This window comes from Ciconia boyciana, chromosome 1 (assembly GCF_034638445.1).
Source record: "Ciconia boyciana chromosome 1, ASM3463844v1, whole genome shotgun sequence".
Classification (NCBI taxonomy): Eukaryota; Metazoa; Chordata; class Aves; order Ciconiiformes; family Ciconiidae; genus Ciconia; species Ciconia boyciana.
Window position 1 is genome coordinate 82,046,278 of NC_132934.1, and position 16,807 is coordinate 82,063,084.

A 16,807-nucleotide genomic window follows, 5' to 3' on the forward strand; every position below is an offset into this window, starting at 1 on the left:
TGGGAGACAAGCGTTATTAGCTTTGGCACAGCAATGTTAGCTCCAGCTCAGCACTGACCACATTCTGGTCACTGACTGCTTCTGGTCTGGGCAACTCAGAGAGCAAGTAGGCTGGGCTGGCAGTTGGTCAAGGCACATGCAATCCTGGCTCTTGTCTGCATACTAAATGTCATGTCGGCATTCCCACCATGTTAGACTAGGGCACTGGGAAAAAAAAAAAAAAAGATTGCTCAAAGAAGTGGTTGACTATATCTAATGCTTGCTGTGAAAAGGCACAGAAGGTGAATGCATGGTTTCACAGTCTGAGTAATAGTTTACTGAGGTGTACCTAAAAGATAGGGTGGATTTGTGCAACTACAACTTACCCTTTAGATCTTGTCCTCCCTCACTTGAGAAGATTTCCTCAGAGGGGAAAAGATCTGAGTTCAGTACGAAAGCAATTGTTCATTGTGTGGTTTCTTTATTGTCTGTTGGCATGAATCAGAGCCAAGCTTCCTCAGGTTTGCTGGGCAACCAGTGACTATGCTATTGTGCTTTCAGCAGTCAAGGAGGATTTTCATAACCCTTGGTGTGCTAGATATCTATGTGTGAAATCCAATTTTAATCTGTCTCTATAAACATACTAACATATCTCTAGCTAGCCCTTAGGGCATTAATGCCTGAGGTAATGTCTGGCTTTGATGCCCCTCCCCTCCATTGCTCCCTGCTTCCTCTATCATACAAAAGCTTCTTGGCTTAGCAATGAGTCTAGTCCCTTGTCCTCAAGAGATTTTTTTATTCTTGAGAGACCTTCCATTTCTTTTTGCTTGTACGTAATGAACCCCACCAATGCACCTGCAGAAGGAGCAGCCATAAATTTTTCTGAGGTGACCTTGTGGTCCCATGGTGGAACCTCTACCAGAGAAGAAAGAGCCTTTGGGGTACATCATAAGATTCCAGTGCGCTAAGTACTAGTGCTCTGCCTAGACTACCCAATGACTAAAGCTGCTTTTGAAGCACGTTTCATGTCCATAAAAGGGTTAATCAGCTCTCTGAAAACAGTAGAAATATGCTGATTGGCATTAAGGAGTCAGATGTTTGGCAAAGCTAATCGTAGTGAGAAAACAGAGCAAATTACCATCATAGGTCTAATATACCTCCAAAGTAGCACCTCTTGGTAAATAGTGGTTTTTGAAAAGCCATCTCCGAGGACAGCAGTACAGTCGGTCTGATGCTACCAATCCTCTGCTGAATCTTGTGAAAAGTAAGAAACAACGAAGTTCCCTAGCCCTTCCACACATCTTATTCCAGCTGAAGTACATTCCCGTTCATTTTTGTCTCTGGTTGACAACAGGCAAGCATATAGACTGACAAATTCCACTTCCAGACGATGAAAAAAATGGATCTCTAAGTAATTCGGGTTATTTGGTACTATGTATTTCCTTTTTTGGCCAATACGCAGGTGGTATTGCTTTGTTACATCACCCAAATTGCAAGCCTGGCTCTTTAATTACTGCTGTACCTGCACAAGCATCAGGCTTTGTAAATCTACAAGGTGGTGACTGATACTTGGGCACATTGTGCTAATTAAGCACTCGCTCTTCTTGTAGGGAGAGGTTAGATCGTTTCTAATGAATCTAGTTAGTCCTTCTGTTGTAACAAACGGTGCCCAGTCTTGCACATATATGTTGTAATACCTTATCATCACCCTTTCATTAATGTATGAAAATCACAGAATGTAGAAAGGTTTATCGGGCTTTTGTTGTGTAACTCAACACTGATGAGCAGAAGTGCATTTCATCACCATTCCTTAGGGAGGGCAGCAGAGAGGAGCTGCTATTGAGATAGTTGAATTTGGGCCACCTCTCCAGACGTAAAGTCTCCTCTGTTTTATATCAGGTAGACTATAAAAGTTTAACTCTTTCAATGAATAACTGAACGTTAGAAATGTAATCAACAAAGTGCAGCACATAAGAACCAAAAGTTAGATGTTGCTGCTTTTTACTGACCCACAATAAGAGGTCTCAAACTGCCTTATGAGACATGGAGGGGTTCAAATTTGCTTCAGGAGTAAAAATACAGTGAAGATAATTACTAGACATCTTTAGGTCCCCTGAGGTAGTGTTTCCTGCTTGACTAACATTAGGAAAGCTACAAGTTTGCATATGTGTATAATTGAAAGGGATGGCACTTGAAGAGTTACCATACACAAAGAAATAGCTTTTGCAGCTGATGAAGGATCTAGTCTCTTTCTCATTGAAGTCTGCAGAATTCCCTATTGATTTGAGTGGAAGCAGAATTTGGCCCCAACTACTAAAGCAAGACTGAGACATCTAAGAACCACAAGATCACTTGGTGTAAGACACTCTTTATTATAATAATTATTGTGTTGCTTAATGGCAACTGAATAGTATTGACTCTTACAAAATGTGTTTTTCTTTGGAAATGTTTATAGTGTCATCCAGAAAGGGGTTTGTAACAAAGTTCTGTCCCACAACTGTTAGAATTTCTTAGACTTAACAGTACTTTATTGTGCAGCATCAGTGTATAAAACTAAGTGTAACTGTATGCATTATAAAACAATATACACATTGATTGCAAATTTAATTGTACAATAGCAAAAGACATTTAATGTAGCCACTTTCATCCCACCTTGCTCAAATAAGAAAAAAAAGGTAAAATAATATAAATTTCATCTATAAGCACACAGGATGTTTCACATAAATGAAGCAGATCTTCAGAGTGGAAATTCCTGAACCTGAACTCCTTAGCTACAGCCTACAATGGCTGTGTAAATAAAAAGAGCCCTGGACACCTCCATATTGGGTGGTGACCTGCAATATGAAGTGAGAGCAAGACTTCATATATATGAAACACAGTGTGAAGTTGGCCTAGGAGCAAATTAATCTGTTCCACTTTTCAAGCAATTAGTAGCAACTAGAAAGGTAGTTTTCATAGAAGGGACTTTTATGGAGCATGTGACCCTCCCTTGCTGGTGGTTTCATCAGACCATATATAGAAGTTCCACTGATTTGTGGAATTACTTACTGCAACTCATTAAAGAATTTAACAACTGCTGAGTGAGATAAACCAGTGAATCCCTGAGGCTGCAGGTGTTATGTAGGGAAAGTTGTTAAAATGTATCTTAACTAAATTTACAGAGATATCGTGGGCTTTTTTATGAACTCCAGTGAGATGTCCTTACTAAGGAACGGTAATGTGGATTGCACGGCAGTCCTTTTCACTAAAGCCTATACACTAGCTCTACTGAGAATAAAATATTCTAGAAGTCTTAGGAAACTTTCTTTGCCCATAACATTTAGGCCGTGGGCATCCACATTGGTAAGTATGAAATCTGGTGCAGTCTCCCTCCTCAGTCCATGATATTAGAACTGAGAAAAGGGGGAGTACCTTTGCTGTTTGAATTTGAGAGGCACATGAAAACTAAGATCTCAGGGGTGCAGGAGCTGCCTCCAGCTCTTTTGAAACTCACTTGAGGACTGGCAGGGGTATGTGTACCTGCCACTAGTGGCTGCTCCCTGTGAAATCAAGGACCTGCCAGGCAGGGAATGCCACTAGACACTCTCCGCTCTCTCTCAGGGAAAATAAGTTGGTTTTGAGGAAATGCAGTTTTCATTAAAAAAACCCAATAAACACAAATGTAGGTCTAACTGCACAATAGAAAATTAAAAATATTCATGTTTACCACTTTGCTTTCAAATAAGAATTAGAGTTAATTAATATTCAAGTTCTATGTGACTGAGAAGCAGGAAGACAGCATCCTCTGGGATGATTTTATTATCTGGCAGATATGTAAGATTCTACCTAACTTGTGGTGTGTTGAACACAAAGCAGAACCATAGATCTTTCTTGCCTTATCCATAGTTAGGACTTGCAAGAAGGCATGTCTGAAAGAATTACACTGATGGTATAGCCAAATGTTGTGTGTGTCAATGATGTGATGTGTTGTCAAGCATGTTCTCTAAGCTGGGAATGGCAGAGAGGCAAATCTTTTTCTCCAGTTTTATTCAAGTAATAAAGAGTCCAGGAGCTGGCAAATATTTTTCAAACCAGGAAGAATTTTGATGGAGGAAGCATGAAACTCTGGCAGGAGCAGATGGCATGGCATCACCAACTAACCTGCTTCCCAACATCATGGCAACAGAGGAGGGAGTATGGAGAAGCTTAGGGAAATTTGCTGGAGGGAGGGAGAAGAAGGAGAGAAAAGACTCTAGAGATGAGGCAGAGCCAGGTTACAGGGCCATGACAAAAAGGCAGAGGGAATCCCACCAGCACATACAGGACATGTTGCAAAACCCTTTCTTGAGCAGAGCTACATCTACTGAGGACAACGTACCCAGGGGCTCTGCCAGTAGGATAGAGGGTCTCCAAAGCACTCAGACTTCCAGTATTTGCTCAGCAGCAGGGGACTGGCAGACATACAGGTACCTCTCACCACAGGGTTTAAAACATGATACCGACAGTGGGGGCTGAATTTTCTTGTAAAAAAGATACTGGATTTGGAGGGTGGGAAAATGCAGTATAAAAGGTGAGCCAACTTGCTGCGGCTGAGAAGCATAGATTGTTGAGATGCATAGGCTCTGACTCTGAAGTAAGATGGCATCCTTAGGATACTTAGAATAATTTGGGGACCCTTCTGACATACACCAAATAGGAATTGTTTAAGGCTGCTGCAGAGCTGAGTGTGCTGAATGGCAAGATGCTCTCTTGATGAGCAGCCACTCGTGGGCAGACCTGCCAGCATGTGACCACCAAGGCCTCCATAACGATTACAGCAAAATGGACTGGCAATGCCCAGCTGCCATACCTCTGATCTTTATGAGCATATCTATCCATGTGCTAGATATTTAACCACAACCACTGGGACACAGTGAATGTCAGCTTGGCGGTAGCACCTTGAACAACCTAGTTGTGCTTTTGACATATGAGACAGTGGCCTTCTTGGAAAAGACCAGGGCAGCACAGTATTTGAGATGCTTGAACCCCTGTTTGACCTTCTGTGAAGCCTCTAACTTCTTTGGTATGCTTTCTCAGTGCCAGTGTCCTGTTGCAGTACACTGAGGTAACAAGAGCACTATGAATGCTGAAGGACAGCACTGGATGGGACTTCTTATAAAGGGCTATGCAGTAGATCTAGCAGCGGAAGAGAAAGTAGACTACTAGGTATGAGTGCCAGAAGGTCTGTGTTCAGTGTATTGCAAAGACTTACAGGGCAGTAGGTACTCCAAAGGGCAACTCAGCTTTAATATAGTGTTGTCATGCCTGAGGCTCGCTGGGGGACAGAGGCCACCAGAGGCAGGTTGGAAACATTCACTAAGGCAGTTCTAGCAGAAGACGCCAGACACAGCCACTATGTCTGGGCCAGAAATCAAAAACTATGCTGATAAATCAGATGGTTCAGAGAGGAGCCAGGAGAATGATGAACAGTAAATAGAAAGGATCTCATATTGCTCAGTTCCACAAAAATAATGATATGGAAAGACTTGTTAACAGGTTATACACACCTACATGGAGAGAAGAAATTTACTAATTCAGAGAACATGCTCCTGAAGACAGCATTTTAATGTGATGAAGCTGAATATGAATGCAGTCTGGAAATTGAGTGTGAATTTTGGAAACAGTATATCAAAGACTTCTGTGGATGGGATTGTGTAAATCATCAGATAACAATCAGTCAAAAGTCCTTACAGAGAGAGAGCTGGATATTGCTCTCTCATTCTTCATTTCACATGGCTATTTGAAATACCAATATTATAACATCTTTGTTCTTATCAGTCTCTGAAGTTCAATACAAAGAAGTGGAATCTGCTTGCTAAACTTGTCTAAAGATTTACGTTCTTATTAACTTCACATAAGCAGTGCGACTAACTGGAAGAGAATGCCTTTTCCAGATATGTTTCCTTCAACATACCCCCTGTAGGAAATTTAAGTCTCTACTCCAAAAAAATTTATAATTTATAGAAGAGGCTGATTGCTTTACAGTATGAAACTGAAAGCTACATTTCATTAAAACAAGTTGGCTGTTCTGGGAATGGGACTGTTACAGTTATAAATCATAAAAAGCCCTAGTAGCGTTGGTCTGCTCTAACAGCTGTTAGGTTTTACAGTGTTTACAGGTAACATTTGCCAGGGATTAAAACAGAGAGACTTTTATGATGCCACTATTTTCACTAATCTGATTGTTAACTTGAAAATTTTGTTGAGTTAGAACTATTCCAAAAGGCTTGCATTCTGTAACAGTTAAGGATTATGCCCCTAAATGACACATAATAGGCTTTTCCATCAGAGTAACATTTATTAATCTTAAGAATGGTCCAAGCAGAATCAAGATATATTCTGATGTTCCATATCTTATCCACAGACTAGTGAGATATGACATGAAACACATTGAAAAATTGTCTTGCTTCTTAGAAGAAGATCTGATCATATAATCATATTCTTTATCAAGTGGTTTGTTTGGAGAGCCCTGTTAACTTGAATGGCAAAGTCCTTTTTTTTTTTCCCCATGGAGGCATATCAAGAACACTTGACTACCTGCATAGATCTGATTGCAGGACTGGGATCTCAGTTCAGCTACTTGTATTTACATTTTTACTGAAATGAAGGTTCATTATTTCACATTCCAGAGTTTTCAAATTCCTGTCAAGTATATAACCAGCTAAGAGGTATATCAGTCTGTAATCACTTCAGACCAGTTACAAGACTTCCTCAGTTAAAGAAAAAAAAGCTTTGTAGGCAGGGAAGAAAGAAATATTTTTACCATTCCTTTAAAACTTCTGAGGAATTATCATCTGGAACACAATCAGAAACAAACTCTAGTTTTCTTCTTGCGAATCTAAATTGGTTATGCTGGCACATAAAATCAAGTGTTGTGACTGTTACTGTTTGTGTTGTACCATATGGAGAGGATTATATGTTGTCTATTATATACGATTCTATTATATGTTTCTGCTGTGCCATATGTGCTTAAAGCAGATGAAAGAACCACAGACTTTTCAGGTAGTTAACCTGTGCCAGTCAATCTGTTGATCTTTCAACCCATATATTTCCTGTTCCATAACAATAAGCATAATTACTGGAGTGAATTGTGGCTGGTATAGATGGTAGTTATTACAGACTGAGTTTAATATAAAGAAAAAACCATACAGATGAAAAGTAATGCCAAAGTAATTCACCCTAAGAAATACACAAATAAATACTACACAATCTTTTCCCTTTGACCCAATTCCGATTCAGATTGCCTCCCTATGCGAGACTGTACTTGTCCCAAATAAACAAAATCCATGCCATACGCAATAAACACGTGGAATAAAACCTACCTCAACTGAAGGAAACTAAGAGTATGCTGAAAGCTATTTCACTAAATAAATAATGTCTCAATTATGCCTATTAGCATCAAAGGAGAAAGCAAATTACTAGACAATTTTAAAACCACCTGACATTATTTTGTTGTCATTTTAGCAAGGAAAGAAAGCAACACCCCTACAATGGGGTTTAGTATAAAACTAAATACAAAGAAACAATTTAGAGTGGCTTTTAAAGACATCTGATATAGTGTATCAAAAAATTTTTGTTTGCAATGCAGTTTGGGTCTATTTCTATTGTTTTATAAGTAATAATCAAGCACAGTGGCTTTTCATCCATTGAGGGTCCTCTTTGGCTTTATCACAATAAGAATGATAAGACCTTTATAGGTGTAGATACATTCCCTGAAGACCAGTGGCTTTATTATGTATTTCCACTAGTGTTAAGCAGGAGTATTTTGGCATCTATGCTTTCTAGAAAATACAGGCATTTAGTAGGCAACATTGCTAAATGACAAATTTAGCTTTCTCGACCTCTCTATTCTGTCCATCTTCCTCTTACTTGTCTATCTCCCTGTCTTCTCTTTATCTTTTATTTTACCTCTGAGCTATACTCAAGATCCACTGGAATTTAAATGGGAAAAAAATGGTACCTCTTCACAACAGCTGGGTGCGTTCAAGCAAACGGAATGAGCCTTCCTTACCCCAAAAATATGGAACAAAGAAACTTGAAAATGGCCATGCGGTCAGGATTTCTAGCCAGGAGCTTTTGAAATGCTAGGCAAACAAATGCAATATCTAATGCCAGAGCTGGTGTTGCATCACAAGTCATTGGGAAGCTATTTAGGGCTTTTTTTCACTATTTGTTAGAAGAACAAATGTTGTTGTTAGAAGAATGGCATTTACTGTAGCATCTTCATGCATGCAAGCACACATAAACTCATCCTTTTTTTATTATCCTAATATTTCTATCATTCACAGTATGATTGAAAATTTCCTGGAAGGATAAATCTGGACTTAGGGAGGTGCCTTTTGTGGGTTCCAAAAATTTCTGTTTACATTTGGTTGATTTATAATTGTGGAACAGGCATTTTTCAGCCCACAGTTTGAATAGTATAGGAGGTTTGGGGTTTTTTTAGGGGGGGATTGGAAACATGTCAAAACCCTTCTGTGCTACTTTCAGTAGCACTAAGTATGCCCTATTGTGATGTTTCACATCCCCATCTTAGCAGAGTCCAGACTCTGTGGCTACATGAAAAACGGCCCCTCCATTTGCTTCTGTGCATATGCACTGCGGAGTGCTGACAAGTATTCAGCAGTAGAGATGACACCGAGTTTCCATCTTGCTGTGTGAGTGGAAGAGTGATGAGAGAAGTAGGCTAAGCTGGCACTTGGACTCAGAAACCTCTTAAGAGGTTAGCAGTGCTGCCTGCCTATCTCACCTCAACAAGCTGAGAGGCAAGAATGAGAATTTTACAGATGTATCTTCCGAGGAAAAACCTTTTTGCTGGGCTACATTGCCCAGAGTGAAAAGAACAGCTGTTTGAAGGTGCTGAGAAGTATGGAATGGTAGAAATAGTCCCAGAAGAGGCAGGTTAGTAGGGAAAGTCCAGATGAGGTGTTCAGAAGCACATAATAAATTGTGAAGCCATGTAATAAATATTATTTAGTGCATGGTTCTGCAGTTTATCTTATGATTCTAAGCTTACCGTGAGGATAACGCCATCCATATATTTATGCATATGCTGTATATAATATTTACATAGACATATAAAATACTTCTGTAAATCGGACCCTGTTTATACATAAATAACCTGCTGTGTTTTGAAATACTCCTGAGTTTTTTGGTATTATTAGTATAAAGATAACAGTGGAATGAATAAATGTTCCTCAGCATTGGAATAGCTTCATCTTTGGCTGTTTACAACTTTTGCACACTTGTATAAACCAGCTGGTATCAAGTTTAAAAGGAAATCGTATCAATGACTGAGAAAAATCAAAACAGATGCTCATTACATTTGTCTAAGATAAAATTAACTGAACCTGTCATACTTTGCGGGCAATTCTTCTAACATCTGCAGAACAAAGCAAATACACTTAATTCACTACAGCCTTCAGTTTATAGGTCAAATATGGCCTCTCAGGGCTATTGTGTTTATGTTTAAAAAGCTTAAAGTAAGTTTGAAAACAAAAAAGATGGAAATGTTTATTTTTGTGGCCTGAGATAATCATCCTTCCTGAGTTTCAGTTATTCTAATTTAAGGTTTACACTTGGATGGAATAACCAGACTCGGCACAAATAATTCATATGCAGCTGGATGGGGGAAAGGGAATTCATGCAGGGAATTAATGAATTTAACTGTTACCTCCTGAGACTGGAGACGAACCTCTGTCTTAAATAGATCTGTCTCTCAGAAGAAAGACATGCCTATGTGTCTCCAGTTCAGAGAAGGCATCTGTCTTCATTGCTGTACAGTTTGGTGTGATTGGAGAAATTGATATTTCTGCCATAAAAGAGAAAGGTATGCTGGCAGATCCGTAACAATGCCCACTCTTAGTCTTCATGTCTCAAATTTTCTAAGCAATAGAATAGCTCAAATGTTTATCTCTTATGAGATATCTAACCACTCCCTCCCACCCCCGTACCAAATTTGGGGTGGTATCACTGTGGCTGAGTTCACAGAGGGAACTTGAAAACACTGAGATGAAACAACAAAAGGTGAAACCTTGAATTCAGCAAGGCTTTCCATACAGCCTCCCATAGCAGGCTTGTTAGTAAACTGCAGCAGAAAGGACTGGATATATAGACTACAAGGTGGGTGAAAATCTGCCTGGACTGTTATGCTCGAAGGGCAGTGGTGAGAGGTTTGAAGATCAACTGGTGGCTGGTTACTGGCACTGATATTGTTTCACATCTTCATCAACAACCAGGCTGACAGGACGGAGTGCGCCCACAGAAAGTCCATAGATGGCACCAAACTTGAGGAGTGGGTAACGTGCTGGAGGGGAAGGCTGCCACTCAGCACCATGTCAACAGGCTGGAGAAAATGGCAGACAGAAACCCGATGAAGCCCAACAAAAGCAAATGCAGACACTTGCACGTGGGACAGGATAACTCCATGCCTCAGTACAGTCTGGGACTCAATGGCTGGAAAGCTGCTCTGCAGAAAAGGTCCGGGATGTCCCAGTGGTGAGTAAGTCAAACCTGAGTCAGCAGCGTGTCCTTGTGATTATGAAGGCCAAACACATCCAGGGCTGTATTAGTAAGAGTGTTGCCAGTGGTCCAACAGAAGCAATTTCTTCCTTCTGCCTAGCCCTTGTGAGGCTGCTCCTGCAGTACCGTGTCCTGTTATGGGCTTCACGTGCAAGAAAGATGTTGGCATACTGTAGTGAGTCCATGGAGCACATGGTGTATGAGAGGGGCTCTGAGGGCTGGAATTGTTCACCTTGGAGAAGAAAAGGCTAAGTGGAGGATGGGAGGGAATCTTGTTGTCTTTAATTACCCAAAGGAGGATTATAGAGAAAACACAACTAGGCTTTTCTTAAATTTGCAAAGTGAAATGCAAAGGATTGCAGCAAAGGACATTCTTTTCTCATAAGAAAAATGTATTCAACTGAGAGAAATGCAACACTGGAAAAAGTACCTAGGGAGGCTGTTGGATCTCCCTAGATTTTCAAAACTCAGTCAGATGAGGCCCTGAGCAACTGGATCTAGCTTCAAAACAGGCTCTGCTTGGAGCAGGAGGTTAGCCCAGAGACTTCCAAAGGTTCCTTCCAACCTCAGCTGTCCTATGACTCTATGGAACTAGCCCTGGGTTACTGCTGCATAGTTCTTTGGGAATTCCCCACCTCCTCTTCTTTATCTGCACAGCTCCTAAATTTGGAATCTTCCTCTCTCCCCTCTCTCGAAGTTAAAACAACCTCACATTTGGAGAGGGCAAATACGACTCAAGAGATTAGAAGGCAGGTATTTCATGCACCATTCAGATCCTAGAAATGGGAGCTATATCTATGACTTCTTTATTCACAAATATCTAACTATTCACAGACTGTTACTACATCAAGACTTTATCCCGTCCTACACTCTATATAGTTTTTTTAATCTTTCATAAAATAATTCCTTCAAATCTGTAGTCACATGGACAAGATTGTGCTTTGTTGTTTTGGGGGAAGGCAGGAGGTTGCTGTAAAGGATATAATCAATGCAAGACTGCTTTGTGAGGCATTGATATCCTTGGGGGAAATCCAGAGAGAGTGAGAAGAGAGGTGGCTCTGATTTGGCTTATCTTTTGAGTCAATTTGCGGAGCTAATCCCATTATAGTTTGACAAACCAGCTGCACATGAAGAACAGTCAGAGCAGTGAATTTGTAATTCCCATATGTGCCTGGAAACTGGGGAGGGAATCCCCCTCCCAGGCTGGTAAGGCAGCACCTAACGGGAGTCCTCTAAACAGCTTTTGCTGTTATTGTCCACACTTCCTTTCACTGTGTCATCATTTGCAGGAATGTCAAGGAATCATGTGTGTGCTTATAATGTGGAAGTTGATGATTTAACTTGCTGCTGAATCTGCTTGGCTAAACTCTTTTGCCTTACTGAAGCTCTGGGGTTGAGTAGTACCACTCATGGGCAGAGATTTTTAGGACTAGGACCTGTCCATAAACCCTTAACATATGTGAAGCTGAATAGACCTTTAAGGACTTTTATTTTGAAAGAAATATCAATAATTTTTTAAAAATTGTTTTGCATGAGGTAGATTCCTAATATGAAATAAGTGTAAATAAAATCATCCTTTAAGTACAATCTATGCTAGGTATGGGATATTGTTCCATTTTTATGGTACTCAGTTTTGAAACAGAATGGTTGGGGTATATTAAACACACAGGCCTTCAGGGCTCTTTTCTGGTAATTAGACACATAACTTAAATCCATAAAAGTGCTTTCTTGGAACCATTGTTGCTAAAGGGGTGACACAATTTACTTTTGTGCTTGGCATGAGTCCTTGAAGCAATATATACCGTTTTATTTCAGGATATATAAACTACACATTATTGTCAACAGTAGAAACAATTATAACGAGACTTGCTTATTCATATTAATCCATAATATCATTATAGAATGATTTGTGTTTAAAGCTAAGAAGACTAAAAAAAAACATTTTATTTTTATACAGAATCCATAATAAATACTGCCACAAAAATCTCTGCAGAGAGTCAATAGAAAGATTTAATAAGGAAGGGCAAATTTATGTGTGCAACCAGTAATACCAGGTTTGCTATCTACTATGGTTTGAGAGGGAATGGAAGAATATCAGTTATTTATAAGAGAGGAAAGGACATCTTCTGTTTACAAAGTTGTAGTTAGGCCTACCAGTTGAAAGCTTTTGCCACAGCTTCTGGAGATGTATGTCAACTTCCCCCTGTTGGAATGAACATAAGCAACAATTTTTCAGGAATGAGTGTGCCTCACTTGTCTCTGAGTCCATGTGACTAGAAGGTCACATTTCAAGATAAAGCAAGGAGGATTTTCCAATGTTACGCTTTTGAACCAGCATTTTTATAAACTCTGAACTGTACCTTGTAAATGGCAATGCTCAAGTTCATGTCACATCCAAGTGCAAAGAGATCTTGACTTCTAACTAGTTGCAGACCAGTTACACTAGCGCTTGGCCATTACTTACTTATTGTAAACAATTTGACTTTTCTTTCCTAAGGCAGGTAAATAAGGGCAGGCATCTGATTCACATCAGTTTTCTAGAAGCTCATGAAACCATTGCAAAGACGCTGAGTACTGCACACTTAAAAGAAGAGATCTGAAGTATTTCAGATTTGGACAATCCAATTTAGAATGTCAATATAATTTAGAAACCAGCAGTGGGATCAGGAATTCAAGGAGGAAAGGAATCAAAACCAGCATTTAAAGGCACCTATTAGAAAAGACCAGAGAGCTTTCACCTCTGTTTTGATACTTCCTTTCTCATATCAAGCACTGCTTCACAACTATTTGGGAGCCTACAAGAAGTTATTCAAGTTCTAGTCCAAGGTTGTCTGTACCATAAATAAAATGATCCATGTTGAAATCAGCTAGTTTCTCCACAGGCAGCTTCAGAGAAAATAACGATTTAATGAGCAAGGGGAATAAATGACCCTCTTACTCTTTGGATGTGGTCTGTCATGGCAAATTTTAGGTGCATTGTCAAAATAACGGTGAGGGAGTGTATGCTTCTGCTCCCTGTGTCACACAGCTACTGTGAACAAATCGATATGTTTACCATTAAGACTTCTCAGATTGTCTTCTTTCACTGGGAATCAGCTTAATTTTTCTTTAGAGAAAACCATGGAAATATAAGTGCTTAAATTGCCAATCTCTGTTCCCTAAAGTGGATAGTATTGCTGAAAGATTCTCCCTAAGGCACCCCGAGGCACAGTCCCACTGTTTCTCTGCTCAAGGGATATCTGTCACTCAGTAAAAACATAGTCTGAGCCTGTTGCTACTGCTGTGCCAGAGTGCTTCAGCCCGTTGTTAACGAAAAGCCTTCTACCACTGCAAATGGAGTGCTTTTCAAAGGCTCCTGGCAAACAATGAAAAGCTGATTTGAAATACTAAAATCCTTACATACAGGTGTCACCTGAAAGGAAGACAGCAGAAATAAGTCATGAAAGGAAGAAGAACCCTTTAATTCACAATATCTAGGGTCAGAGTCAAGGCAGAAACAAGAAATTGAACAAATGAAGCAGGAATCAGAAAGCACCTAAGTCTGGTGTCAAAAGGCAAAGTCTGAAAGTATGGGAGGAGCCAAAAGCTACAGATGAAGGCTTGAAGCACCAGCTAGCTAGGGAACAATGTGGGCTGCTCCAAAGGTTACCTGTGGTTAGGCTGTGGTTACCAAAGCTCAAGCTGAAAAGAGCAGTTCTTTGATCCTGGCTAATGAACTCCAGCTAGTGAGAACTGAGGCCAAACTCAGATACCTGAAAGCAAGCCACAGAAGGGGAGGCTCCTAGCTTAAGGGCATAGCTTAATCCAGCATTGGAGGTAAACTGCAGAATCTGAGAGGCTAGGTCAATGGCTAGACAGTTGCACTGTGCTTTGGTGAAGTATTCTGTTCAAGTATTTTGCTATTCTGTTTCTCCAGTAAGAACCAGATATTGAAGAGAATGTGAATACCAGTTCAGTACTCCCCATCCAACAAGTCATGGAAAGGACTTTGTTCCTTTCCATGGACTTTGGATCAGGTTCATGAGGCCTTTAGGAGCTCAGTTTGTTGGGTAATCGTGAATGTATGCTAGCTTTTGTAAAAAGAAAAGCAGAATCATAGATCTCACTGATCTAGGAGGAGTCATTTTCTTTCTTATCCTACAGGTACATCCTCTACTTTGGCAGACTGACTGCTGCTGTTTTCCAAAGGTCTTGAGAAATTGAATGAAAGGAAGTAAGCATTAGACAGGGTAATTTTCCTGTGATGAATTAGGGCTGGGCATTCATTTGTTCCTTTGAGAAATCTTTGATCTGGTTTTATAACTTAGTTGTCCTTGATGGGAAAAAAAATGAGCCTTTGTCAGGTACTCATGAGTGGGATAATACCTGTACCTTAAGTTGCTTACCTGCTTCCAGTAGGCTTAATGATAATCTGTCTTCCTCAGACTCCTGAGAACTTCTATAATGTGCCATAAGGGGGAAAAGAAGGGAGCAAGAACAGTATAGATAAGCACTTTGGGCCATGTTATAAACTTTGTGGTAATTTGGACTGCTGCATTTACAGCTAAGTTCTACCAGATGACACATACAGAATGAATCATAACATGCCTGAGTCTGCACACCCTTCTGACTGCAGTGAGCTCAGGGCAAGCAGGGGCAAAGGGATTAAGTACTCTGTTGTCTTCTTCCTCAAGAAGCCAAATCAAAGACCTGCCTCTTGCTTTTTGGATCTCTGGTTTTTGCCACAGCTTGCTCCAGTCCAAAAGTTCAGTGTCAGTAGTTTTATATATATTTACTTATATAAGTATTACATATATATTTATACACACACACTCTCTTATATAAACAATATATACATATTAACTTCCATGGTTTCAACATTGTTTGCATATGTCAGTGTTATAAGGAGCATCACCATATGACTGCAAGGGAAAGAGCTGCCATTGCTACAAGTAAGCTGCTGGTGAAAGCTGCCTCTTTCCTTCCCAAAAGCTTACGTCACAAAATGATAGCAAGGAAGCCAAAGCTCAGTAGACTTTTCTGAAATGACATTGTTGCCCTTTCGCTGACCTCTTTGCTGTACTTGAGTGACTGGCAGCGCTAAGCTATTAAGAAACAGGGTGTGCACGTTGCACCCAAAAATCTTTCATAAACACCCGTCTATCATAGCTTCTTAGGAGGAAAGTTCTCTGACCTTATCAGCTGGGTCTAGCTGCAAGTAGAGCTTAGCAAAAACAAAACACGGTTCAGTCTAGAGCATTTCCCATGGGCTCTTTTCTTTTTTTTCTCTTTGTGAATTGTTACTGACAACGTTCTTCCATGAGTAAACGCTTTCAGCATTCCTACGGTCTCATTCAGCTTTTTCCTGTAGGTCTTGTTGAGACAGGAGGGTGAAAATAAACACACTTCCGGTGGGTGAATGGATGTCTTGGAAATTTGTAGTAGAATGTAAGAGATTTCTTTTTTCTTCTTCCCTGTTGTCAGTTGTGGCTAGACTTCTGTTGCATATGTAGCAGTTGTCTTCTGCATAAGGAGAGGACATTAGTGTTCAAAAGTCACATTTTATTTCGCAGTCTACAGCACACACTTTGAATATTATTTTGAAAACACAAACTTCAGTCTTTGAGTTACACCAAACCTAAATGAGAGCCTGGGAAGAAGGAGTCTTATTCTCTTCAGCTGGAAAAAAGCATTGGGGTGAAAAGCTTAAGTCTTGATCTTAGCAAAAGTACATTATGCACCCTCTGAAGGAGCTCCTTCCCCATTCTGCCTCTTCCCCCTTGCTACCGCCAGCTGCCATAGGATGATGATTGCAATGGGCAATTACAACTTCTCATGGAGAAGGAAAGGGTAATTCAAAGAATTCAGTGAGCTCAGTTTATACCCTCATATACTCCCAGTAAGGCCTGCCTGGGGCCGTTTTGCAAGGACTAACTTAGTCTAGCCCAGTGACAGCTGTTTCTTTCATCATCTGTTTTTTATATGTTACATTTCTATTTAACATTGCTCTCTGTCAGGTCTAATCACTCTTTTCTTTTGAGGGACTGCTTTCTGAAAGGGGCTAAAGAATTTATTCTCCAGGCTAAAAAAAACCCTGCATTGAAAGAGCTAGAGAGAAGTATATTACCCTGAAAGCAAATTTTGTTTTGGCTTTAATGCCTGGAAATGGGGTAGCAGAAATGGAGGTAAATACCTTATTGGAATCAGTCATTAGCCTCTCCACTTCCCCTCTTACAAGTAGACAGAAAGCTTGAGGCAAGTCCCTGGCAGCAGTTGCAAAGCTGGGTGGGGATTCCCTTCTACAGCAGAA

At 40.2% G+C, this 16,807-nt stretch overlaps 1 protein-coding gene across 26 annotated transcripts in view; it reads left to right on the forward strand.

Annotated features, from left to right (window-relative positions):
• Positions 1–16,807, forward strand: part of CCDC91 (coiled-coil domain containing 91) — a 259,524-nt gene that overhangs the window by 29,463 nt on the left and 213,254 nt on the right. For 20 of the 26 annotated variants that reach the window (XR_012044821.1, XR_012044820.1, XM_072877386.1 and 17 more), the window contains one exon: positions 10,236–10,494. The exons of 4 other annotated variants lie outside the window; for them this stretch is intronic. Coding sequence is in view for 10 of the 22 variants with exons in the window: in XM_072877386.1 (XP_072733487.1) it covers positions 10,449–10,494 (46 nt within the window). In the remaining 12 variants the exon portion in view is untranslated. Of the gene's footprint in view, positions 1–10,235; positions 10,495–14,672; positions 14,732–16,807 lie in introns of those variants that run through there. 2 more of the 26 variants (XM_072877192.1, XM_072877184.1) reach the window with 2 other exon arrangements.